Source organism: Lipotes vexillifer, unplaced genomic scaffold (assembly GCF_000442215.2).
Source record: "Lipotes vexillifer unplaced genomic scaffold, Lipotes_vexillifer_v1.1 scaffold1164, whole genome shotgun sequence".
NCBI lineage: Eukaryota > Metazoa > Chordata > Mammalia > Artiodactyla > Lipotidae > Lipotes > Lipotes vexillifer.
The window spans coordinates 846,824-874,558 of NW_006788578.1; the positions used below are offsets into that span (position 1 = coordinate 846,824).

At 35.0% G+C, this 27,735-nt stretch overlaps 1 protein-coding gene across 1 annotated transcript in view; it reads left to right on the forward strand.

Annotated features, from left to right (window-relative positions):
- Positions 1-27,735, forward strand: part of CBLB (Cbl proto-oncogene B) — a 213,974-nt gene that overhangs the window by 162,787 nt on the left and 23,452 nt on the right. The window contains exons 13-17 of the mRNA XM_007461677.1: positions 3,218-3,312; positions 16,413-16,559; positions 19,860-19,957; positions 20,073-20,204; positions 22,787-22,927. Of these exons, the coding sequence (XP_007461739.1) occupies positions 3,218-3,312; positions 16,413-16,559; positions 19,860-19,957; positions 20,073-20,204; positions 22,787-22,927 (613 nt within the window). The remainder of the gene's footprint in view (positions 1-3,217; positions 3,313-16,412; positions 16,560-19,859; positions 19,958-20,072; positions 20,205-22,786; positions 22,928-27,735) is intronic.

Consider the following 27,735-nt stretch of genomic DNA (forward strand, 5'->3'; position numbering starts at 1 on the left):
ATCTCAAGGGTCCCAAATGCTTTAACATTAGTTTTTAGACAATATCTGAATCATAGGAAGATATTTCAAGCTTAAAAATTAGGATGAAATGTTATCTTGAGGCATGTGAAAAATATTAATACAGGGTAACCTAGAGTAGCCTAGAGTTTATAATAAATTTTGTGATAACTCAGATTATACTTCTTCCACAGGTAGTATAAATTCCCCTTAATGTATTCTTATTCGTTCAGCCTCTTTCAGTTAAACGAGTAGGATGTTCAAGACACTGTGGCGAATACAAAATGAATCAAGCACAGTCTAGTGAGGATGAGACAGGTATATAATTAAGGGATGAGGCATAGGCGAAGCATCCAGAATATATAATGCGGGATGCCCTAGGGGGAGAAACATTCCAATTGAGATGCAGGGTAAAAGAAGGAATAAAGAAAGCTTCATGCAAGAGGGATCTGTAGACATTAAAAGATCAGTAGGTAGGGCTTCCTTGGTGGCGCAGTGGTTGAGAGTCCACCTGCCGATGCAGGGGACACCAGTTCGTGCCCCAGTCCGGGAAGATCCCACATGCCGCGGAGCGGCTGGGCCCGTGAGCCATGGCCGCTGAGCCTGTGCGTCCGGAGCCTGTGCTCCGCAACGGGAGAGGCCACAACAGTCAGAGGCCCGCGTACCGCAACAACAACAAAAAAGCCATTAATATTGAAATGATAAAAATACTCTGAAAACTGTAAAAATTCAGATATCAGGCCTGCGGGGGGGGGGGGGGGGGGGAGTGGTGTAGACATTGACAGGAAGGAATAGCATGGAGGTGGGAAGGTAAGCACAGTGCAGGAAGTCCATTTTGGACAGACTCTAGGGCATACAGAGAGAGTAAGTACGGTAGGTAAAACTATGGCAATATAAACTGAAAGCAGTTACGGAGTGGAGTGTCTCATATTCTATACCAAGTTATCTTTAACTTGGTAGACAAAAAAGAGCTTTGAAAACTTTTTTGGCAGAGGAATGATAGGATCAGAATATTTAAGTTGGTAGCATGTCCAATGGAATTGTGGTAAATTTGCAACAGTGAACTAGGAAGGCAGAAGAAAAAGATGTTTCCTTAGCTGAGAGTTTAAGAAGGCCTGAATCAGTGAGATTTCAGTGTGAACTGCTTCAGTTGATACTATCAATCTACACATTTGAGGAACTACTGTTTTCTCCTATTTGCAAAAGGCTTCCCAGATTTCCAGAGGACGTAAAATATTTATTTTTGGCTCAAAAACTTGTGACTTACTGCAGTCTCTAAAGTAGTTTTAGATAAAATGATTTTGTCTAATGAAACGGATGCAGGTGGGAACATGGAGTTCAGAATGAAATAATCGTTAAATCTTGTCATCCAGCCGCTTTAGATGAACAGAAACATGAATGTCATTTTAGTACCTGCATTTTTAGGTCCTTTACAAACATGTATGTATGCACATATGTAGTATAATGTAAGTCAGTCAGCAGTCAATGTTCATTTGAGCCCTACTGTGTGTAAAGCACTGAAGGAATGTCCTATAAAATGGGGAAATCAGTCTTTGTCCTGAAAAAGATTCATGTAGAACTAATACAACAGAAATTGTTATTCCCAGAGCTCCCTTTTATTTTATAATTGCTGAAATTTTACTAGGTATCAACAGTGCATTAGATACTTGCTCCTATTAAAACAAATAATTGCATATAAACCCATATTACATTTCCCAGAATGAATTTTAAATGTGTTTATGACAGGAACATCAAGGAGATTTGATTGAAGAAATCATACATTGTATCCATTCTGGCAACAATTGCACAGGACTCAAATTAAGGATGACTTTATATGCCCATTATACAATGAGCACTTGTGATTTGACACATGCATTTGTTGGTTAAAAGGGATTTTTTTATGTTAGAGGTTTTCATTGAACTGTACAATAATATCTACTGAGACATTTCTTTTCTCTAGCAAAATCGAAAAAACTCTGCCTTGTTCTGTTATTTGGTCCATAGTCAGAAACCCTAAGAGATATTTTTGTCATAGTGTATCTCTAGTGTATTGAATCTAATGAGGAATCAAAGCTATAGCACAGGACTTATTTTTAGAGTGATACTTTAATGCTATAAAATTTATATTTTGTAGCTTTAAATTACAAACATTGATATAATTCAAATGGATTCTTTAAACATGTTCCTTTTCTTAAGTTGGTAGGGAAGGGTATGGCCTTCTCCAGTTTGCACTCTAAAGCTTCAACACCATTTTAGAGCTGAGGGGTTAAAAAAAGAATTGGTAGGTCGTTGATTGGGTTACCTAGAACTATTCAAGTTACATCACATCCTTTTTGCCACAAATCAGCCTACACCTCTTAAATATGAACTAGTAAAGAGTTTGGGAAAGAGCTTCATGATCAAACCCTAATGATTAAAGGTCTTAAAATATGTTTAATCTGTCTTTGCAAAGTTACTCTTTTTCTTTTAAGTTGCTTTCATTTCAAGTTGTTGGATTAGTTAAGAGCAGTTGTTCAGACAGTTCCCATATGTAACTGAGCAATCTGGAAACCAGAATTTCTGAATTCTGAGTAAACACTGGCTCTCTATGGTACCTTATGAGCAAGGTAACAATTTTGGTTTGTGTTGTTCACACACGAAAAATTATGTTTAAAATTGCTTGCACTCTGAAAGCCAGACCAGGTCTCTAGTTACCAGTAGTGCTAAAGCTTCGGCCTTGAAAGAACAAAGGCATTTCTGATTATACTCATGCATTGTTTTATCAAGAAGTTTAGAAATGTTCTGTTAACCCCAGAGAGATATAATTTAGAACACTTTTATTTGGGAGGAATTGAAATAAGAATTGCACCAGTGCTGCTTTTTTCTTTATTGAATCCTTACAGAGAATGCTAACTTTTCAATAAAAACTGATCATGTTTGGGGACTTTTACTATTTACCTAGCTATCTATATGATTTATAGAAATTATAGCATCTCCTTTCAATATGTTTAAGAATCAGGTTGTATTTTATTTTTTCACATAAAAAATGGTGCTACTTTCAGGTGGTGGTAAATAATCACTATGGTGCTCCTGACCCCTAAGTAAATTATATGATATTTCACTTGTTCAAATAAACTGAAATTATATATTCTCTTCAAAATTATAGATTGTCTAAGAACTGCTATTGTTTTAAGGTCCTCCAGAAGTTAAATTCCAAACTAACCCTTTGATTTCCTTTCAGGTCTTTTCCAATGGTCACCTGGGAAGTGAAGAATATGATGTTCCTCCCCGGCTTTCTCCTCCCCCTCCAGCTGCCACCCTTCTCCCCAGCATCAAGTAAGTTTTACTGAATTTGGAGATCAACTGTCCATGCATAAAGTTGTTATAAAGAGTGGTTTTGAGGTTCTTAGTACAGAAAGTACAGGGGTGAATATGCATCAATAAAAATGAGCCAGCTGGATTTTTAAACTAAAGTACCAGAAATCAAGATCCTTTCTGATTCTTTGCTGATAACTACAGCATTTTTGAGACTTAGCTACACTCCGAGATTACACATAAAGCAACAGAGAAAAAGCTAAGTCTTCCCTGCATCCAAGAAGAGGCTCAAGTAGCACAGTGAGCTCTCCTTTTCAATTCATGTCTCTTCCTTAGAGGTATCACATTTATCCCACTACCCAGTTTGACATGATAAAATAATCTTTGGTTCCTCCAGTTTTCTCATTTCTCAAATCCATTCCGCCACTAAGTCCCGTTGATTGTTCTTTTAAAGTTTTTCATATTCAGCTAATCTTCCCCATTGCCCTAGTTCTGGCTTATAATGGGACAGCTGAAAGAGCCTTCTACCTGATCATATGATATGATCTCAGAATGGAATATCAATGGATTTTAAAGCTAGAAAAATGAGTTAAACTAGGTGTCTCATTTGAAAAAATGGGGACACAAGAAGCATATCAGACAGTTAAGGGATAGTGTCTATCCAAATCAAACCTGGATAAAACCAAGTCTCCTGATGGCCATTTCCCTACTCTATATTAAATCAGGCTGCCTGTCTTTCCTCCAGTATATTTTATTCGGGTAGCTGATTTAATTTAAATTCTGCTTTCCCCAGATCACTTTCCTACTCAAAGTCCAACATTGTTCTTTCTTTCCTTCTAAATTAATTCTGTGCTCTCCTGCTATATCAGTAAGATCCACAGAATTTTACCCAATTAAAATATCATTCAGGAATTCTAATGCTTGCCCTCTAATCTTGTCTTGATTTTTTTCCTGGTTTTATGAGTCTTTCATGCTGTTCCCTCCTGTGCACCAAGTTTTCAGAATCTTTATTCTGAAGATCCATGTCTCAGGCTCTATTTCTGTATGAAAACTGCTGTGACTTCAGTCATAATGATGGTAATAAGACTGATTCTCATTCCTCCTCCTAGAGTTTATTTTCTACACATTTAATTATGTACTTTGCTCTACTGTTTTCTAATACTAAAGTGCCTCTCCACATTAAAAAGATTATAAGGTTTTAAGGGCAAAAACCTTTTCTCGTAATCTCTGCTTCTCCCTTAACACCTTACTGTTTACTGTTTAATGAGTATATTGAGAGTACTTGGTTGCTTGGTGGATTGACTTTATCATCTGCTCAGATCCTCATTTCTAACTGAAAGTATTAGAGCATCCTCACTCCTTCCTCTGCTGGTCACTGGATGCAAAAGAACGATAAGCTAGATACCAGCTCCCAAGAAATTTACCATCTACTTTAAAATAAAGTTAACGTACATGAAATCACAAGAGAACATTGTGCACTAAACTGTATGCATCTAACTTGTTAGTTTTTATATAAGCTTGGAGAATAGACTATTATAGACTTTGTAAGTCAAGGATGTCTTATAGAGAGGATGGACATTTCCTGAGTCATGGAGGATGGGCACAATTGGGAAGGGGTGTGCATGAGAAAAAGCATGAGTATGAAATTTGACATCATTTAGGGGGCAGTGAGAAACTAAGCATTGGACCATTCTTTAGTGGCCACTTTTCTTGGAGCTGGCAGATATGTAGCAGACATAGAAGTTAGAAGCAAATATATATATTCTGTGTAGTAAGTAGGTTGTACATCAGTAATAACATATGATATTGTAGCACCAAATGAACTCTGGATATTTGTATATGTGATTAAAACATCTAAGCTCAATGACCTGTAATTCAGAGAACATCAAAAAACGAAGTACATGAAATCTTGCTAATTAGAGATTAAAATTTTACATTCTGTTTATTAAATTCATATTGGCAAGTGAGATAAAAGGCAGAGGTTACCATTTGTTTCATCTATATTTAGTATTAAGTGCTTGTTTTTCTATAAATAAAGAACAACAAATTCATAGTAAAATGCCTTTTATTGATATTTTTTAACACTTCAGTTTGTATGTGTACCTGGATATACTTTCACCCCATTTACTCTTGATTATTTTCCCTCAAACAATGCAGTTGCTTTACTTAACCAGAGAAATACTTTAACAATGCATCCTTAACAGCAAATTAGTTTTCTATTTTGCATGCTGCAAATTAACCATAGTTAAAATTACAAGTGCTGGCTTTTAATGGCATGTTTATCTCTCCATTTTGTTTTTTATTCTGACATATAGGTAGCAGTTGTTCATTGTAGAAAATATGGAAAGTATATAAAAGAAAAAAATTAAACAAATACATAAATATAAGCATTTACATACCCCAAATATCAATGCCCAGAGTTTTTGTTTTGTTTTGTTTTTCTTGAATTTTTGAATTTTATTTTATTTTTTTATACAGCAGGTTCTTCTTAGTCATCCATTTTACACACATCAGTGTATACATGTCAATCCCAATCGCCCAATTCAGCACACCACCATCCCCACCCCCCCTGCGGCTTTCCCCCATTGGTGTCCATATGTTTGTTCTCTACATCTGTGTCTCTATTTCCGCCCTTTCAAACTGGTTTATCTATACCATTTTTCTAGGTTCCACATATATGCGTTAATATACGATATTTGTTTTTCTCTTTCTGACTTACTTCATTCTGTATGACAGTCTCTAGATCCATCCACATCTCTACAAATGACCCAAATTCGTTCCTTTTTATGGCTGAGTAGTATCCCATTGTATATACGTACAACATCATCTTTATCCATTCGTCTGTCGATGGGCATTTAGGTTGCTTCCGTGACCTGGCTATTGTAAATAGTGCTGCAGTGAACATTGGGGTGCATGTACCTTTTTGAATTATGGTTTTCTCTGGGTATATGCCCAGTGGTGGGATTGCTGGGTCATATCGTAATTCTATTTTTAGTTTTTTAAGGAACCTCCATACTGTTCTCCATAGTGGCTGTATCAATTTACATTCCCACCAACAGTGCAAGAGGGTTCCCTTTTCTCCACACCCTCTCCAGCATTTGTTGTTTGTAGATTTTCTGATGATGTCCATTCTAACTGGTGTGAGGTGATACCTCATTGTAGTTTTGATTTGCATTTCTCTAATAATTAGTGATGTTGAGCAGCTTTTCATGTGCTTCTTGGCCATCTGTATGTCTTCTTTGGAGAAATGTCTATTTAGGTCTTCTGCCCATTTTTGGATTGGGTTGTTTGTTTTTTTAATATTGAGATGCATGAGCTGTTTATATATTTTGGAGATTAATCCTTTGTCCATTGATTCGTTTGCAAATATTTTCTCCCATTCTGAGGGTTGTCTTTTCATCTTGTTTATGGTTTCCTTTGCTGTGCAAAAGCTTTGAAGTTTCATTAGGTCCCATTTGTTTATTTTTGTTTTTATTTCCATTACTCTAGGAGGTGGATCAAAAAAGATCTTGCTGTGATTTATGTCAAAGAGTGTTCTTCCTATGTTTTCCTCCAAGAGTTTTATAGTGTCCGGTCTTACATTTAGGTCTCTAATCCGTTTTGAGTTTATTTTTGTGTATGGTGTTAGGGAGTGTTCTGATTCCATTCTTTTACATGCAGCTGTACAGTTTTCCCCCAGAGTTTTAACATTCTGACTTGTTTTTAGCCTTTTTTTCTTTACATGATTTAGATTACATTGTAGAGATAATTTCATGCTCTCCTTTGTCACTTAATATTTTGATAAGCATTTTTCTTAATCATTTATGCTATACTATATTCATCATGGAACCAGCATGGAATTCTGAAGTGACCATTAAAATAAAATCAGACTTGGTCCCAGACGTGACTCCAGTATTAATATTTGTCTGTCTTTGAACAAGGTAACTTCTCTGGGCCTCACCTTCTCCATGTGATAAATGAAGGGATCTGTTTATCTTAAATGATCTCTAAAATCCTCTTGAGCGTCAACCTTTTAGGTTCCATGCAACGTTTTTTTAAGTGGTACTCATCTGTAGTATTAATTACATATGAATACTTGGCAACTTGAATGCTCATTTATAATTGGTTGGTTGCGTCCCATTTTTGAAGCCAGTATAACTTGGATTACTGCTCTGGGTTTTTTGTTTGTTTTGTTTTTTTGTTTTGTCTACTTCAGCTTCATTAGAGTGTATAACCAGAGTTCAATGAGAATAGATCTTCAGCTCTGGAGAGGCATAGAATACAGGTCTTAGCAAAATGTCACTCAGGGAAATAGGGATGTTGGATGTTCAAGTATATTGTTTCCATGTCAGCGTCTTAGTACATGTTTCAAAATTAGGCCAAAGCAAAATAACAGATTGCTACCCACCATAGACTTTGATAGTTCTCACAAATGTTGAGAGCCCCAGTGTTGAATTCAGTAATGTCAAAGCTAATATTTACCTTTAAAGCTATACTGTGTTGTTATTAATATTTACTGAAGTATAATTGTTAAATTATTTGATGTTACTCTGATTCCCATTAAATTGATGGAAGAGGCTACTCTGTGATAGTGTTTTCTTTCTTGTAAAACAGTATGACTGCAATTATATGACTTTTATTGCGTAGTTTATCTGGAGACCTAGAAGAATATAGAATTTATTTTAAAAGCATATTCTGTCATAAAAGTAAGCTGAAACTGTACTAGTACATATAGGTTTACTTATTTTTTTTCCTAAATGGTTTCTACTTAAGATGATTGACACTTAGCTATAAATATAAATTCTTAAAAGCTTGAAATATGGGTAATCATAATTTTTTTAGGGGAAGAATGAAAAAATCTATATGGATTATTTTTATTGTAGTGTCAATTTTTACTAAATTATATTTATCTTGAAATAATTTGATTTTTCAAAATTAAATGAAACCTGAAACAGTTAAAAATACTTATTTTACTTAACACAAGATGTTGGCCAATAAGCAAAGGAATTACTGTAATAATGGAATAATTACTTCAGGTAAGATAATGTTCTGGAATGCTGAGGAATGTCATTTTTTAGAAGAATATTTTTCTCGTTCCTTGTCTTTTAGAAATGGACCGACCTTTTGTACTTTTGACATATTAATCTTAAACTTTCAAATACATGTGAATCAATATTACTTAATATTTTTGTGAAAAGGGTGTTTTGTTGTTGGAGGTGGTGGTGTTGATCGTTGTTATAGATTTTTTCTAAACAGATAAGGTGTTAATAGTTTAAGCTCAGTGAATAGAGTATCCAGGTTTTGCCTAACTATCCTGCTTTCATTCAGTTGCGTACTGACTGGAGAGTCAGAGTGAACAAGATAAAATCCCATCCCCATTGGAATTTGTGCTCTAGTTAAGGAGAACAGCAAGTAAACAAATAACCATAGTATATTGTCAGGTAGTGGTAAGTGCTAGAAGGAAAAATAAAGCAGGGAAAGGGATAAACAGTGATAGGGAGGTCTATACTTTAGATGAGGTCATTAGGAAAGGTAATATTGAACAGAAACCTGAAAGAAGGGAGCAAGCCATGAGACTGCCTAGGTGAAGAGCATAAAAGCTAGACAGTGAGGCAAGTGAATCCCTTTGGCTTATCTGGAGAACAGCAAGAGGGACAGTAGGGCTGGGGTTGAATAAGGTATATAGGAGCTAAAGCATATATTGCCTTTAAGGCCATGATAAGAACTTTGGGTTGGTTAGTTTTAGGAGCCATCGCAGGTTTTGATCAACATGATGACATAATGCTGGTTTGTGTTTTTAAAGAGGGTCACTGGCTGCTATATGAATTGTCTTTAGGACAGCTGAAGTGAGACCAATGGAGAGTGTAGTCGTCTGATGTGGTGACCCAGTAAGAGATGGTCAGGGCTTTGGGGTGATGGTGATGGAGTTACACAGTCCACTTTGGGTTGTATTTTGATCCAACAGTACCTGTTAATAAATCAGATGTCTGTGATCCCAATAAATAGGGATGATTGATTTTTATATAGGTTTTTGCTTAACGAAGCTGGGTGAATGGGTTGGTGCCATTTACCAGAGGGAGGGAAATTGGAGAAGGGCAGGTGTGGGAAGGGGGTAGGGGTGGTAAAATTAAGACTTAAGGATCTGTTGAGTTTCGGTGCCGATTATACACACATCCGAATAGTGGTGTTGAGGGGACAGTTGGACATACCATCTAAGCTTTCACCTTTATATTATATTCAAGTAAATATTTTAGTAGGTACTATCTAAAGCTGATAAAATGATTTCTACATGACCAGTGCCCAAATTTAATTAGATTTGTTATACTCTTAGATATACAAATGTAATCCTAGAAATTTTTTTCTAATATAGGAACTTATATATGAAAATATCACCTTAAAAAACTATATCATTTACCCCTGAAATGTTGATATTGTAGAAAACGTATTTAGAACATTTCTGTGTGGTAAAAATTATAATAAACGCTATCTTCTATTATCATAATCTAAAACAAACTAGAAATGTGGATTTGTGAATGCAGCCTCAACTACTGCCACTTTCCAGTGAGTGATCTAAGACCGCCACCGGTGTGGCGGTCCACACCGCCAAACAGCATCAGCATCTGTGCCCGCGTGTATGTGAGAGTGGTTGTTTTTAAATAAATAGTGGCCAAAATGGTCTGTAGATAGAAAAGTGCAAAAGACAAAACTAGACCAGTTTGACTGAAATGGTGGTCATGGCAGAAGGGAAGTTTCGTTTTGTTTTGCTTTGTTTTTGAAAAACAGAAAGAAGAGATAAAAGCACTATGCCACAGGAGCTATTAAAGCAAACATCACATTGTAATTTTTAAAAACTTAAGAGAAAGAAGCTTGATGGAAATTTTTCGTCTTATATACTGTGCATGCCGGGCTTCATTGTTTATGCTTAATGGCAAAAGAGCAGGGCAACATGTTCTGTTATTGTTCACCTGAGGATTTGTATAGACAATGCACACTTCAGTTTTACATTAATCCTGTATATGTTCAATGATAAGAAATTAATTTCATTGATTTAAAGAAAATATGGTAGAGAACTTTAAATGGAAGATCAAGCTGTAATTAAGAGCTACTCTTTTCTTAACCCTAGTGAATGAACAGTGATGCTCTTTTGTTAATTTTTGAACCAGCTTTCATTCAAGTACCTTAAAATATTTTCAAGATTTGTCAAGATGTTGCACTAGTGTTACTTGTTTTACCTTGGGTAGATAGAAAGGTGGACTAATATTGAAGATGGCCGTCCTTTGTAAGTTACAATTGACATGATGGGTATGGGATAGTGTGGGATGGGTCCATCTTTTCAATTTATTCATTATGATCACTATGGCATTCTTCTCTCATTGTGTATCATGTAGAAATGTTTGTGTATTTGGTTTTGACCTATTGATGTGACTCAGTATTTGAAACTCAGACTTTATTTTTTCTGCATATTCTTATTGATTTATAAATTTTGTTCAAATCTCCCGTGAAGCAGCTTGACCATCCTAACGTAGGTTTTCTAATGTTTTGTGGTAAATCCCTAGAACCTGCTTGTTGACACACTGATGACAAGAATTGAGGGCTGCAAGCATATCATTTTAAACTAGTCTCAACAGAAAGAGAAATAGTGTGTGGAAAGGGTACAAAATAAATACTATGGGTATTATTTTTCTCCTTTTTATTTTAGTATTATAATTTCTAAATTCAGATAGAATCCCTCTCTCATCATTTGTGGGAAAATGGCATTTGGCGGGTGGCTATAATCTGGGTGCTGGAATGCAACTAATTTCACTGATCTTTCATTTTCTCTGACTAAAATCTAAGATGAATACTGATATTAGCACTAATTCCAGTAGTCTGACAAATCTGTTACTTGTAATTTACCATACAACTGATTTATGTTCACAAATAATTAGGTAGCCTTACACAGAATTGTGAGCCATTGGATTCTATTTAAATATGCAATCTAAATTATATTCCTTATACTGTCTCTTTTTTGTCCCATAGAGGCATAATTTGCTATATATTCTCCACTTCTCCATGAACATATTGATCTGTTCATAGAAAATGCATAGGGTTAGAATGAGATTCTATTTTCACATTGAGAGCATCTTGACATATTCCACCATATTCAAGCATTCCTTGTTTCTGTCCACATTTCTCTGTAGGCTCAAATAGAATTAGATAAGTTATTTGAAGGCCACTAGGGATATTAAGCATATTTGTTTGTGAAAGATGCTAATCTGCAGTATATTAAATGTTAAAATGAATTTTTAACCTTAAAATGAAAATTTTCCAGTTGTTAAATTAAAGCATAATTTTCATACAGTAAAATTCACCCTGCTTTATTAATGTACAGTTTTGTGAGTTTTGGCAAACGCACAGTCATGTATTCACTACCACTGTCAAGATACAGAACAGTTCCTTCACTCCAAAAACACCCCCCAGGCCTGTGTCAACTTCTCCCGTTACCCTAAACCCTTGGAAATTATCAATCTGATTTGTGTCTATATAATTTTGCTTTTTCCCAAAGGTCAAATAAATAGAATCATATAGTATAGAACCTTTTGAGTTTGGGTTCTTTCTATTAGCACAATGAATTTGAGATTCATCCAGGTTGTCAAGAGTATCAATAGTTTGTTCCTTTTTTATTGCTCAGAGTATGTATTCCATTGTAAAACACACCATGGTTTGTTTATCCATCCCTCTACTAAGGGACATTTGGGTTGTGTCCAGTTATTGGCGATTATAAGTACTGCCACATTTAATATCACCGTGAAGTCTTTAATGTTCAACATGTATTGGAAAATTAGATTCTCAAAAAAAAATGAGTTTCCTCAACATCTATCTTTTTGATTTCTAAAGCAGGCCCCTAAAAGTGTTAGAAATGAATATTGCCCTTGAATAAGTTAACTTAAAAATTAACTTCAAATTTATTTCTCCAGCTTAAAAACAAGTCAGTGAAAACTATACTTAAAGTATAAACTATACTTAAACTATAAGTGAAAACTTAAAATTAAAGCTTATATTCAGCCTAATAATATACCACACTGATTCTTCTGGATGTCATGAAAGAATCCTCAAAATTAGTATGTATATTTATAAAACCCACTCTTGAGATGCTGGGGAAATGGCTTACAGGTGGCACATGGGCAATCCTCATTTCAAATACAGCTAGATTTTGTGTTACCACTTCTCTGGGCTATGATTTCTCGAAGTTGGGTGTTTTGCCTGTTAGGATAGTTAGTACAAGAAATATGGACTAATATATATGGCAGGCTCTGAAGATTCGGTTTTAATAAAAGACATTTTTCAAATTCTTGCTTTCAGAGATTATTAAATAAGATTTTACAGGTAGAAGGCAAGCAAAATAATATATTTTAAATATTTTTCTACATTATGAAAGTATCCTAAAAATGATTTTCTTTCCCGTATCAGTTTGGTCATGTATTTCTCTAATAGCCTCTTGTTCTTTTTGTCTAAAAGCTGTGAGTGCTTCGTGGGACACACACCATGCCAGGCCTTGGTTGAATCAGGGTCTGCCCTTAAGCATTTTGCAATTAGACAGAAATAGAAGAAAGACATAGATGAATATATAGAAAACACAATGTCAGTGTATGAACACTTACCAAATACATATAAAAGATTAAAGTTCAAAGAAAATTACTGTTTTGTGGCATGTCACAGGAGGTTCATCTATAGACAGTAAAGATGGATATTTCTACTTTGCTTTATTTCTGGAAAAGTTGAACTAATCAAGGTATCAGGAATTGCTCAAATGAAGGAAATAAAAGTACTTGGTAAGGGTGATGTTGGAGGTATGTTATGTAGGAAGAGCCAGTGGGATATGCAGGAGGTCCCCTCTGATGATATGCCTCTCGCACCAGGAATGTAGAAGGCTGTAGAGGATTGTATCTGTGAGCCTTCAGCTTCAAAATGCAAAAGTCACTAATTAACAAGAGCATTAGAAAATATATTCTTGGTTTGTTTCAAGTGTGCACATGCAGATAGTGGATGTATTCCTCATTAAAGTTTAAATAACACACATTGAATTTAACAAGAGGCGAAGGCTGTGGGGAGGATGGCACTGTATCTCTAAAGACTGTGGGTCCTTGTGCATTACCAGTGTATTAATTCAGGAATGACAGCCGCAGTGCAGAACACTCTGTGAATGTCTGATGATAATATAAAGGGAATGAAGTACGGGTGTAAATGGTGGGATGGTTTACTTGGCAGTTTTAACGTGGAACCAGCCAAATAAAATTGATCTATTTTATTCCTCTGGTATCCTAAAAATTTCCCATGAGCTAAATCAATGACTGAACATTTTCCTATGTCCCATGAGATATTTTCTCCATTACCAAAAGTAAACATACATGATTGCTAATGAAAATTCTTTATTTTTACCACTTACCTAGTTGCAAGTAAAACTGAACCTACTTTTTAAATGAGTTTGTGAAGGGGGAAAAAAAAAACCCCGCATGTAATTACAAATAATGTAATTATTTACATAAATCGAGTTTTCTCTTTTGGTATTTTATATACAAATTCTTCATCTATTTGTACCTTCCTCATTTATTATTTTTTTATTAAGACTTTTTTTTTAGAGCCATTTTAGATTCATAGCAATATTGAGGAGAAGGTACAGATATTTCCCATATACCCCCGGCTCCCACACATGCCTAGCTTTCCTCATTTTCACCATCCTCCACCATAGTGGTACATTTGTTAAAAATGATGAACCTACATTTATACATAACCACCCAAAGTTCATAGTTTACATTCCCTTTTTTACATGATAGAAATTGCTTTTATTTTTCCCTTCAGAATTGAATAAGATCAATTTTGTATAAAAATTTATATAATATTGAATAAAGTGCACTGAAATGATATTCTTATCAATTGGCTTATTTTTAACTAGAATATTATACTAATATAAAAAGTTTGCATTAAAAATATAATAAGATAAAATATAACTCTTTAGAACTTGATTAAAATGGTGATAAGATATCTAGGCATTTTTTTCAGATTTAGATATGCAACAAATGCCACTCGAAGACTTTCTTCACTTCTAGTATAATTCACTAAAATCCATTTAAGCTAATTATCTGCAACTAGTAAATTTTAGCAGTAAGCCCCTATAATTCCATAAAATATTAGATAAGCTTTGCTTTTCATTTTCTTCAGGATACTCCATCTGTTGATTTGCAGCAAAGCTAAAGACTAGGGGGAAGCTACCCTGATTAAATTCTTTATCATTGAAGATAAAATATAGAATCAGCCAGAACAAATGTGATTTCAGAAATCACCCATTCTTGTGTCACAGTGCAGTGCTTCTTTGAAAACTCTTAAATCTTTGGAACTAAGCTGCAACAGGCAGATAGAACATTCCTGACATTGATGTGGTTGTTGAATATTTGGTCACTAAGTCTTTTTCTTTTATACAGTATATGCTTAAATTGCAAAGGAAAAAAAATTCCTTGTACATGACAATATAGTAGGACATAGAAAGGATGTGTATTTTTCTCATTTATTTTGCTAACAGAACCCACTCTGGCCCTTGAGTTAGCTAAAGTTATATCCATGTTTATACGAATTTATGAAAAGGTAATGTTTGGAATCCCTGCTCTAATTCCCATCAAATCACCATTTTACAGTCCGTGTACTCACTGGCCTTCATTTGGGATGTACATCTTCCAAGGTTACACCATGGAAGGTGTAACCCTTAAGTTATTAATAAGGTTATTAGCTTGTGCTCTGGGTGGTGACAGTGGACTTCCTGTCACTGTATCATTGTGCTTTCATTTCACCATAAACTGTCATTTGAATTCCAAGGTCGCTCAAACAAACAAGAATTCAAAAATCGGTATTGAAAAAAGTCTTCAAAGACAGATAAAAACACACTTGAAAAATCTTAGGAGAAATTTTTTCTTTCATCTCTGAACTTCCTAGAGACTCAGCTATATAGTTGAAATTTGAAAACCTTTAGGTTTTTCAAAATGTCTTCTTGCAGTGGGCACAGAGAAAAGCCCTTAAAGTTGTTTTCATTTGAACTAGTTAGGAGAAATAAAAATGAAAAAGTTTTTTCAGTCTTGATGGTTCATATACCAAAGGCCTCTTGCTCCCTCTACAGAAGGTGCTTCAAAATTGCAGTCACAAATATTAAAAAAAAAAAAAAAAAAAAATTTAACGAAACAGATTTGTCTTGAGGTTCATGATTTAAAAAAAGGTTTGGATCCATATGTACCTCCAGTATCCTGCAAACAGGTTGCTTGTCCTAAAGTTGGTCAGGGTAGGTTTGTGTGTTTCTACTTTGGTGTTTCTCACTGGCATCAGCTTAGGATAAACTCCATTAGCAACAACTGTTAAAAGAAAACAAGTACTACGTTTTGTTGTTTTGTTATTAATTGGCTTTGTCTGTTTACTCAATGGATGAGTAAAATGCTTGGGAATGTCTTTTGATATTAGGTAATTGTTTTACATATTTGCATTCTTTTTTACTTAGCCAGGGAATTTAAGCCATAAAAATAATGGCCTCTACCTTAAAGACTTATAAAGTTCTCTTATTATCTACTTCTGATTGTTCCAGTCATTTTTAGATCTTTGTTAATTTTTGTCCCAACAACAACTATCTGAATTGTAACTTCACAGGAGAAAGAATTGTTTCACTTAACTGGATTTTTTCAACTATAAGTAATATTCATAAGAGACCACTGAACTTTCTATAAATACTTCATTAATATATAAAATAACCTTGCATATATATCATCTTAATTTACCAATTTAAGTTAAATAGGAACAAAATGTTAATATTTTAATAGCTTTGGTGTAAATAATTTTATGCATTCACTTACAACTCCAGGACCTTTTTATTTTATTTGACAGGTTACTAGTTTCTCTTATTGTGCCATTTTAAAATGATAAGTATGAAAACTCTTATTTCATCAAGAGTTTTAAAAATCCTTTTAATTTGTATTTAGTATAAGAACAGCCCTTCTGATGTTACCCTGTAATTGAAAAATGAACACAAGTGACAAAGTAGTTTCTTTGATTTGAATATGTCACATCAGACTTGCCTGTCTTGAATTATTATGCTAAAACTAGACTGGATTTTTTTTTCCCTCTGGTAGGTGTACTGGTCCATTAGCAAATTCCCTTTCAGAGAAAACAAGAGACCCAGGAGAGGAAGATGACGATGAATACAAGATTCCTTCATCTCATCCTGTTTCCCTGAATTCACAACCATCTCATTGTCATAATGTAAAACCTCCTCCTAGGTAAGAATATGGACCATTTATCATCACCTCACGTCTGCAGTAAGCATTATCATTTATGGCATTTGTTTTTAAACAACTGAATCACATCTGTTTAATAAAAACCCTTGATTTCTTGTTCAGAGCCTCCTCTACCTATAATACTATTTTTCTCCATGACCTTTCAGAGAAAATGAAAAGATGTAGATTTCTATTAACTAGGAAGTCCTTTGACTAAATTAGTTGACTAGTAAGTCTAATGGAATAATTTGTTGCCCCTCTCCCCAAAAAACTAATTGTACTGTAGTAAAACTTTGCTGTAGGTTACATAGAGTGGTGATTAATTCGTGAATTTTCAATGAGCTATTTTCAATGCATTTTATCAGTTCTAAGCACATATCTCATGAAGAAAAATTAGTGCTTAGAAAATAAGGTATTATACCAACCTTCTTTAGAATTGTTCTTCATGAAGTAAGGACTGGTATAATCTATATTGATTTTCTTTCTTGATGTGCTACCTACTTATATTCAGATCTCGAAGAATTGAAAAAATTATTTTCCTTAGCTATTTTTATCAGGTACTATTTTACTTTTCCTTGGATCAAACAAGAATGTGAGGAATTGTGTTCTGTTTTCTTCTTGTCAGTTGTTTATTCTCACTGTTATGGAGACATCCTTGGTCTTTGAAGTGGCAGCCCCATGGAGGTATAGGAGTTATTAAAAATGGGTGGTGTGTATTGAAATATTAGTTTGTCTTTAAGTAGAAGGACAATTCTGTGTTTATATAATTGAATTAGTAAATCATAATCTAATATTATTTTTCTGTTTTTTAAATCTAATTGACATATATGAAGTACTCAGTAAGTCAAATCTCAGTTTCAAACTTATTTTCTGAGCTCCAGTTTTCTTTGTCTAATTACATCCCTGGAGCTCTGCTTGGCACATACGGAAGAGGGCTCAGCTACTGCTGGTGGCCCAGCCTTCTTGCCTTTCAGTATCTCTTTACTGACTGAGGAATAGGAGAGCTGTTTAACACTTCAGTCATCTATGTCATCTTTACTTAGTGTGCCATTTCCTTTTGAGATCAAGTCAATCAACAGAAAGCATTTTATGAGTGGAGTGTTCCTTTCTTTTCAGATGAAAAGTCTAAAAAATGTTTTAATGCCTTTCTTCAAGTATTGTATTACAGTACTTGGAAAAGAGAAGCAAAACTCCATTTAAACCAGAGATCTGCCTTAGTGAGTTACAAGGTTAGAATTATCAACACTATGCAGAATTATTAACCATGGTTATTAACACTTTGCTGTCCAGGGCTTCATATTTCAAAGCAAGAACCAAACCTTTCTTTGCTGATTGCTGGTCTTTAGGACATTTGTTGGTAACATTGAGAAGACAGAGAAATAACTGAGAGATAATAATTTGTTATGTTAGAAGAACCAAATGTCTACTATCCTTATTAGAGAAAAAAGTTATTCCTTTACATCAAGTATAAATTTTTACAATTTTCAGTTCCCTTGGCTCTTACAAATGTGTAGTAATTTTTAAAAACTGAAATAAGATGAGCTTTTTTGGTCTCCTTGGGATCTCATTTTTTTTTCATCACTGGATAAGTGAGTGGTATAATTTTAATACTTTAAATTTTAATTGTTACATCATACTGGATGAGATTTTTGGTGGCAGGCCTCCCAAATCCTGAAAATAAATTTGATTTATGACCACCATTACCATCTTTCTACAGTTACAGAGAAGTAATAAATGTTGATAATCCCTAATCTTAATTGGAGTGAATTTTCTGTCTAATTTGTTCTTGAAAGTCAATGGATGAAGTATCTTCTTAGGTCCTCTACAAAGCACTCTTTGAACTTAGACACATCCTTTCCTTCTATGTTTTCCCTCTCTTTGGAACATCAGGAGAACTAAATTGTCAGTATATGGAAAAAGTTGAACCATATTATTCATAGATTCATAAACCATATTATTCATAGATGAATAATTCCATTTCAGTAAAAATCCATCATTACTATGAAAATTCAATACATGATAACTATTTTTAAATGAACCATCTCTGGCCCCTTAAAGAGATGTGGCCACCAGAGAGAATGGAAACGAATTTCAGATGAAGCACTTTGCAATAACTATTCAAATGTCCAATATCTCCTCCATTATGTATGTACTTTTACTTTGCCCCAAGAATTCAGAGTAAATCAGGGGAAAGTAAAATATAAACTCTGCCTTCTATAGCTCTTTGTGAGCACAGTAACTTGGTGAGCAGATAGTCAGTTGCTACACAGCTATATTCTGAAGACAAAATACGCTCCGTGCCTTCTCTTCCTGCTGCTACCTTCCTGTGCCCCGGATTTGTGCATTGCGTTCATAGTATAATTCGAAAGCATTAATACCAACAATAAAAACACTTTTTTTAGGGCTGCCCTGGTGGCGCAGTGGTTGAGAGTACGCCTGCCAATGCAGGGGACACGGGTTCGTGTCCCGGTCCGGGAGGATCCCACATGCCGCGGAGCGGCTGGGCCCGTGAGCCGTGGCCGCTGAGCCTGTGCGTCCGGAGCCTGTGCTCCGCAACGGGAGAGGCCACAGCAGTGAGAGGCCCGCGTACCGCAAAAAAAAAAACATAAAAAACCCACTTTTTTTTAGTATTATCCTTTTACAGACACCCAGATTAAAATATTTGTTGTGTACCCAAGGCCTTTGCTAAAGTCATTTCTCTACAGCTGTCAGAAGTACCAGTTTTGTTCATGGCAGTGGTGAAATTACACTCCAGACTCTAGGTCTTTGAATATGCCTATCTGAATTTTAATGGGCTTTCTGAATATTTAATAATTCTCCTTCCTTGACAGGCTCTAGTTTATAATAAGGAAAGCTTAACTTACAGAAATAAAAATATACTGTTAAGTACCGTTAACCAGTAATAATGTCATTGGGACTTTTACATATTTTTTGCCTGCATATTACATTTTCTTCTTCAGAACCTTGGTAAGGTAATATTGAAATCTTCCAAAATGATATGTTAATTCCACAGGTGTGTTTAGGGTATCAGCAATTTTGTGGCCCTTGTGATTCTTAGTTTCACTTAAAAAAAGAAAAGAAACCCTTTGTCTTCCATGGAATATTTACTTCTGCTTTGTAAAAGTATTCAAGTATCTAGATAATATTACTTTACTTTCTCCAGAAAAGGAAATTAATTATATTTATATCCTAACTTTATTACATGAGCAGCGTTGCTAGTTCCCATCATCTCCCCACCCCCAAATGACTTTTAAATGGAAAGTAATTATCCTTATGATTTTTGTCCTTTGATTTCTGCTTTAGGTCTTGTGATAATGGTCACTGCATATTGAACGGAACACACAGTACGTCTTCAGAGATGAAGAAATCAAACATCCCTGAGTTAGGCATATATTTAAAGGGTATGTATAAGACATATTCTCTTTGTAGTGTATGTCTTAATGGTCAGAATTTAAAGGCAAAATTCCATGCCATTGTTGTACTGAAAATACATTAAGATTTTGTGTTATCCTCTAGGAGATGTTTTTGATTCAGCCTCTGATCCAGTGCCATTACCACCTGCCAGGCCTCCAACTCGGGACAATCCAAAGCATGGTTCTTCACTGAACAGGACGCCCTCTGATTATGATCTTCTCATCCCTCCATTAGGTCGAAACCTTTAAAACAATTTCAAGCAAGCCTCCCTGCCACCTCTTCCAATTAATATCTGAATTATCAGAATTTTTAGTTCAGTGCAATGTAGACTCACTAGGTTATGAATCTGTCTGAATTAGAATGGAATCTCCAGGTGATAGTGGCTCTCGGTTCATGTGACCATTATTCCATTTAGATGACTGAAGCAGTGGTGTAAATAGCTGGCATCAGTTAGGGTTTTATCAAGTTGTCTCTTCATGTACTAAATGCAGTCTACAAAATCTTATGAGGGCATTGTTCATTCCCCCAGGTGCTTGTGTTCTAGTAGATTTGGAGTATTCATCTGAGATTTTCTTTAAGTATAATTCTTAATGAATGCGTACTTCCTTTTTCTTTCAATATAAAATGACCCACTTCCACTTAGCTAATTACATTATGGGAAATTATATATTTTATTGTAGAGAGCTGAAAATAAATTCTGTCTTATAATCACTGCAACTAGAACACATCCAAAGAATCTCAATTTCTTTGTTTCAAATTTTACCATGAAGTGCGCTTAATGTGTGTGTATGTGTACATGTGTGAAGGTACACACAGGTGTGTATCTATGTTAAAATTGGCTGGTGCAGGTGTCTGTTTATTTCATTAATTCTAGGTAGGAAGCTTCTCACCCTATTTTTAGAGAAGGACAATTAAGAAACCTTCACAAGTTAAGGCTTCACAATAGTGAGTCACCATAGCATAAAATAATGTATAATGAAGGTTCATTTATAAGCTTATCTGAATCATTAGGCTACTAGAAATGAACCTCTCCATTTTTTTTTCCCATAAACTGGTGTTTCCAGTTATACAGTTGAATGTCTGGCAGGAGCAAGACATTCAGTTCAGTGCTTTACTCTCACCTACGTGGATTACAAGCACCTCCCAACTTCCTTCTTTACCTATAGTCTTTTTCTCTTCCACTTCTTCCTGTATGCTGTTTTTGACCTATTACCCAAGTCTTTATGACTAGATCAGCACTGTCCAATAGAACTTTATGTGGTGACATAAAAGACCTATATGTGTGACTGTAGAACTGAATTTTAATTTAAATTTAAACGAAATAGCTATATGTGGATAGTTATTACCATATTGGACAATGCAGATAAATGTTCCAACCTTTTTAACTCATCCTTCCTTTGGCTCTTCATGTGCATCTCATATTTTATTTATGCTATTCACTGCCTAGTAGACACCATCCCTGTATTTGATGAACAAATGTTTTTGAGGCCCTGATATCCCAGGCCTTCCTGTTCTTGGTAATACCTTGCTGAATGCCACTTTCTGCATTCCTCTTCCCTCTTACAATGCATCTCTCTCTCTCTCCCTCTGTGACCTATTCACCTGCGAGTCTTCTGTGAACTTATCTTAGATCTCATTGTGGAATCCAAGCTTCTCGGGGTCGAGGACTTATGATTTTGATCTTCACATTACCCATGTGCCTAGCATGGTGCCTGACATTTAGGGGCTGATAAAGGATTTGAATAAATGAGATAATGTAGGAAATAGCTGAAGGTTGGAATGATAACAAAGCTCTTTCTTTCTCTCTCCTATACCTTCATATATTTTACATTAGAAAAATATTTATGATGATTAGAGAAAAAATTTTGAATACTTTTTGCAAGGCAAGCTGGATGAGTGGTGAAACCATTTATATTTAAATATACCTTTATATTTAAGTCAATGTATTTAAATCCATGAGAATTTTTATTACTAGAAGATGTAGGTATTCATACCCTGTTTCATTCACAAAGTATTTGTGAGTGCTTACAAAAATACAGACACTGCAATTTTATTTTTTAAAGAATCAAGATGAGGGAAAATATGAATAGGATAGTAAGACATGGCAGGGGAAACACAAGTAGACATAAAAGCATACTGCAGTATTCTACAGTTACTAAAGTTGGGAACTATGCAAATATAAATAACTAGCTTTGCGACCACCACAAGAGGTAGTTCTATTGATATATTTAACTGTTTCTCCCTAGAGATATCTGGTAAGTAGAAAAAGATCATATTCCTCTACTGAAGGTGCATTTTCTGTATATTTTGACAATGCAATATATGGAGCATTAGTTTAAATGAATTAAAATGCCGTGGAGCAAACTTTTAAAAGGTAATCTAAACTATTCTGTGACATTAAATTTTTGTTCATAGTGTGATTTTCTAATTAGAGGCCGTGAACTCTTATTGTTACACAAAAATTCTGTTTTGATGATGTGATCTGTAATATATTTAGTTCAAACCTCCAGTGTCTTAATATTATAAAGGTTACAAGTGAATAATAAGCTGTTTCATAACCTGAAATACTGCTTTTTAATAGAAAGGGCTGAGAGATCGAAAAAGTCTGTATGCACACATGTGTTTGTGTGTCTGTGTTTCTCTCCAAACACCTCCTACAAAATAATCAGCTCCCATTAACAAAGTCAGTGAACTGCTGGGTAAACACTGCAGGTGAATTTGTTTATAAGCAGTAAGAGAAAATCATTATTTTTGCCTGATACTGTGTTTTGATTAATGAAGTTCTGCTGTTGATACTGACCTTTCTTTCAATGCAGGTGAAGATGCTTTTGATGCCCTCCCCCCGTCCCTCCCACCTCCCCCACCTCCCGCAAGGCATAGTCTCATCGAACATTCAAAACCTCCTGGCTCCAGTAGCCGACCATCCTCAGGACAGGACCTTTTCCTCCTTCCTTCAGGTAGGAGGGAAAAACCAAGCAAACCTTTTCACTGAAAGCAAAAATATTTCTAAGATGATACTGTCAAATAAGCATTAGTGATTCATTTGTTTCTAGCTCCCAAGCTGAAAAATCCCTGGGTGGGGAAAACAGCAGTTGGATAGGTTTGTCTGTCAATTGTTTGGTTTAATGCCAAAAGGATTACAAAAATGGCAAAAGCAACAAGGAATCATAGAATTCAGAAATGGTGCTGAAGAGATTATCAGGTCCAAATAACACCTGTATGTTACAAAAGGTGAGAACCAGAAGTGCTCTGTGTTTGGGCTAAAAGTGATGGGGACAAATTTAGACTTTCTCCTAATTCTGAGTGCAATATTTTTTTCAAACAGTGTGTTTAAAAATTTTTACTAAATATGCTTTAGGGTCATAATTTTATTCCAAAACGTAATATCTTGGTAAATTATATTGTAACATTAATAGATATGTTTTTCTGAAAATCTGCATTTTATTGTTTTGTTACTGTTTTTATTTTTAATGCCTCAGTGTATCTACTAAAATTATTGGTCTTCAAGGAAAAATTAATACATAGTTTTTAAAAAAGAACTCAAGTGAGGAGTAGAAATAAAAAGACTTAATAAACCATCCACTCTACTAGTCAGGAAAAAAAAATTCAGTTATGTTGAATCTGCTGATATTAATTGTTCCCATCAGTCCTATTGGTGATACTGTGATCTGTACTCTGAAATGTATGCCTCCTTGACTTGGATTGGTTAAACATAGGGTAAAGATTATCTTTTTTTAACAACTGCTTTACATTTGTTTATGAGATAAATCATGAAAGCCTTCTAAGAGTGCTCACTTTGTCCTTTGGCCACCCACATGCTTCTTTGAAAACTTGGGAATCTTAACCATTATCATTCACCTTTAACATTTTTCTCATTGTTTTTTCCATTTGGTTTGATAATTCAGAAGCTTGAGGCAGTTTGTAGATATGACCCACAAAATTATAGACATATAACTTGGAATATATAGCTTCAGTTTCTAAAAGTAGTTTATCTTCAAGGAATAATTTTTCGTCAGTAAATATTGAATTGTCCTCTGTGTCACCCACTCTGTGAGATGCCTCCCTGCCCTCATGGATCAGATTAATTCACTGAATGCTACCAATCAAAGGGCAAGGTTCATAACCCTTCTAATCCAAGCAGAAAGCATGGATAATTATTTGGCTCTTATTAGCTACATATACACGCTACATATAGCTACATATAGCTACATATACACGCTAACATTTTGCTATCTTTTTCACTTATACTTAGTCAAATCTTTGTTTTATACATGGACTTTAATTAACATTTAAAAATGAATTATATACAGCAGAAACTAACACAACATTGTAAAGCAACTATACTCCAATAAATTTTTTTTAAAAAATGAATATCTCTAAATCTTAGTAAACTTAACCTTTCCCAAGGCAAACTTCTGGATAATTTCTAGCCAGATTCCTATCAGGTACCTATCACCTTTTATATATGTAATTTAAGCCCCATTAAATGAAAGTTAAATGTAGTGCCTTCTTTTAAAATTAAGTCAAGCTTTCCAGGCTTGACTTAATTCTTACACTTTTTTACACAAACACACACTTTAACCTGTTTTTATCAAATGAATTAATTGTAAAATATTTCAGTTCTTTATCATAATTTCATTGTTCATATTGCTTTTGTAAACATCTTCAAAAAGTTTTTTCTCAAGATTACTAAAAAAGTCACTTCAAAATAAAAAGGGCCCTTTTATTAGAATGAAAGTTGTATAAACTGTTTTATTTCATATATAGCTTTGCTTGGCTGCCAGGTAGGCTCAGTAGCAGTTATCCTTAACCTGTGGTGTGAGGCTAACATGGGACCAGAGTAGGGTCATTTGAACCTGTTGGCTCTCTCTTGAACTCCTTTTATGCATGGAAGTATTCTAATTCCATTCAAGTAATGTTGATATCCCTCGATAATAAATACTTCTGAGAAACAAATGGCAACTTTTCCCCCCTTTCCAGTCTCATATAATTAACTGGACAAATTTCTCGTCTGTTGTCAGATCCTTTATGAGATCCAATGAGTCAACTGTTTTTATTCAATTTTAAGCCACATGTATAGACCACATCTTTTTCAAAAGAAATATTTTAATTCTTCTTAACATAATGATATCGTAGAACATGAAAGTTTCTTTCAGCTTTAAATAAGCACTTGACTGTATCATTTTGCAAAGTATTCAACACATTACGCTGTCTAAAGAAGTGTAATAGAAAATTTACAAAAGCAGTTCTTCATGCTGAACTGAACTTCATGAAAGAATACTCTATAAATGCTAAACAAAAGTTTAACTTAATAGCTGTAGAACCATACAAGGTAAACAACGGTGATTGCTAAATTTAAATGGACTATATGAGCACTTTACTGCTATTATTTTCACTATAGTTTAATCTGTAAAATTTTAGTCCAGTGTAATGATAAGCCTTTTCTGGCATTATGAAGATTTGGTTTCTTTGAGGAAATCATTATCCCTAATTAAAGACAAAGGTTGGATATCCCCATGATGTTGTATTAAATACCTACTCAAACCTACCTCTTTATTCCAGCATTCAGTGCCCTGCACAAATGAGTCGGGTCCACCTTTCCAGCCTTATAGCCCAGTGGCTGCTCTATAGTAGTGGTTTTCAAACTACAGGGTCCTGTGTTTCTGCAAAGGAGCCTTAGGACTCCTGTATGATCAAGCGGGGGAAGCGAAGCAGGTGCACAGCTCTGATGCTGCTTTTGTCTGTTTTCTATTTTAGGCGTTCATGAAAGATTTCTTTTGGCAAAATAGTAATGCCCACTGCTGTACATGAGCCATCTACTCTGGACAGGCCAGTCATATCTTAACAAAACCTGAAGCGTCCTCAAAAAAAGCTTTACACTTTACTGTCTCCAAACCCAGGGCTACTGCTAGCATATATGTGCTTTTGTCCGAATTACAAAAAGGCATTTCTTTTGTGTTGGTGGGTTGAAATACGCACCTCTCCCTCTGCTTTGTGCCAGGGCCAGTGCTCCAGGAACAAAGCCAAGGCTGTATTTAAGTCTGCTCAGTCCCATTACTGCATGTCTTTGTGCAGTGCACAAAATACACAACGTATTTGGCAGCCCTTACTGAACCTTTTTCTCACTGTATTTCTAACCTGGAATCTCTTTTGAAGTCCTTATCCAATCTTAAAGTCACAATTCAACTCTAAAAGCTAGCCAGATTGACTTTATTAGAGATGAAGGAAGGTTTTCCACGGGATCCAGAAATGCAATTGCATAAGTAAAATACAAAGAAAACTTGGATCTATGGCAGCAGTTATTGGAAAGGGTTTTTAGGGGTTTGGTTGACTGACCTTTATGAAGCACACCCAGGACGTAGTTACCAGGGACTCTCATGCCCTCTGAGGGTTGCACTCACAGATTTCAAATCAGAGATCGAGTGAGGCAAGGTCCTCCCCCAGGCTCAGCCAGTGTGGAGACTACTGTGTTCAGGTGTTGGAAGGATTGATGGGTAGAGCCGTGGTTCTCAAATTGTGGTCTTGAGACCAGCAGCATTAACACTACCTAGAAATTTGTTAAAAATGCCAATTCTTTAGACCTACCCAAGACTTACTAAATCAGAAACTCTGGGAGTAGGACCCAGCAATCTGTGTTTTCATAAGCCTTTGGGGATGATTCTGATGCATGCTCAAGTTGGAGAAACCCAGGGCTAGGCCTGTATCTGGAGGACTGCAGCCAGGATGGGAAAGTGAAGTAAAATCACACCATGTAAACTATGGTAGGTTAAAGGAACTGAGGATGTTTAACCGACAGAAGAGAAGATCTTGAGTATGTATTAGAGTTGCTTTCAACCACAGTATTTGTAAAAGAATGATTAGATTTCTTCCATGTCTCCTGAGACAAAGACTGACCAGTGAGAAGAATTAGGAGTGGAAATTTCATTCCTGTTAAGAAGCTTCCTGGATTATTAATACTTCTTATATCTCAGAGGGGTAGTGAGTTCTCTAACACTTGAGGACTTGATCAGTGACCAGATCACTACATATGGGGGTGTTATGAATGTGAGTTAAAGAGTGAGGAGCTTTGTTTCACCTAAATAGGTCTTCAAATCCTCTTCTATCAATTAGATCTAGCATTGATATTCTTCTAAAATTTTCAGAATAATTGATAAATCTTTCAGATGGCTTTTGGACAGCCCCAGAGGAAAGATGCCATTGTTTTAACTGTTCAATTTTATTTGCCTCTTTTCCTGTGCGTGAGTAAAAAATTGGAAGTGTTTTAGATAGTGGGGGAAAAAAAAGAATTAAGAAAACAATTCCATAATGCCTCTTCCCAGAGATAACCACTTGATAGGTTTCCTTCTCACACAGCATAATTTTGATTGATGTGTATTTCCCCACTTCTTTCATAGTTAGCAAACCTTTTCCTCCCAGTGTTTCCTTAGTTTTTAATACTCTCTTAAAATAAGTCTTAAAATTTTTCAATTTAGCATTACCGTACTGTAAATCACAGGCACTTGTACTTTGCTTTTTAGAGTAGACTAATCCCATCGTGTTTATTCATTCATTCATTTCTCAAACATGTATTACTATATAAATGGTACATTGGCTATGGCATTTTCAATTTGTATGTTTTAATCCTAAGTCTGGATATAAAATTTTACTTTAATGAATTTTTTAAGAATTTACTTTTAAAAACTTTATTGATTTTCAAATTTGGTAATTACTGTACTCTCTGTAATAATTGTATTATATATAATATCTTTGCCCATCGAAGCAGGAA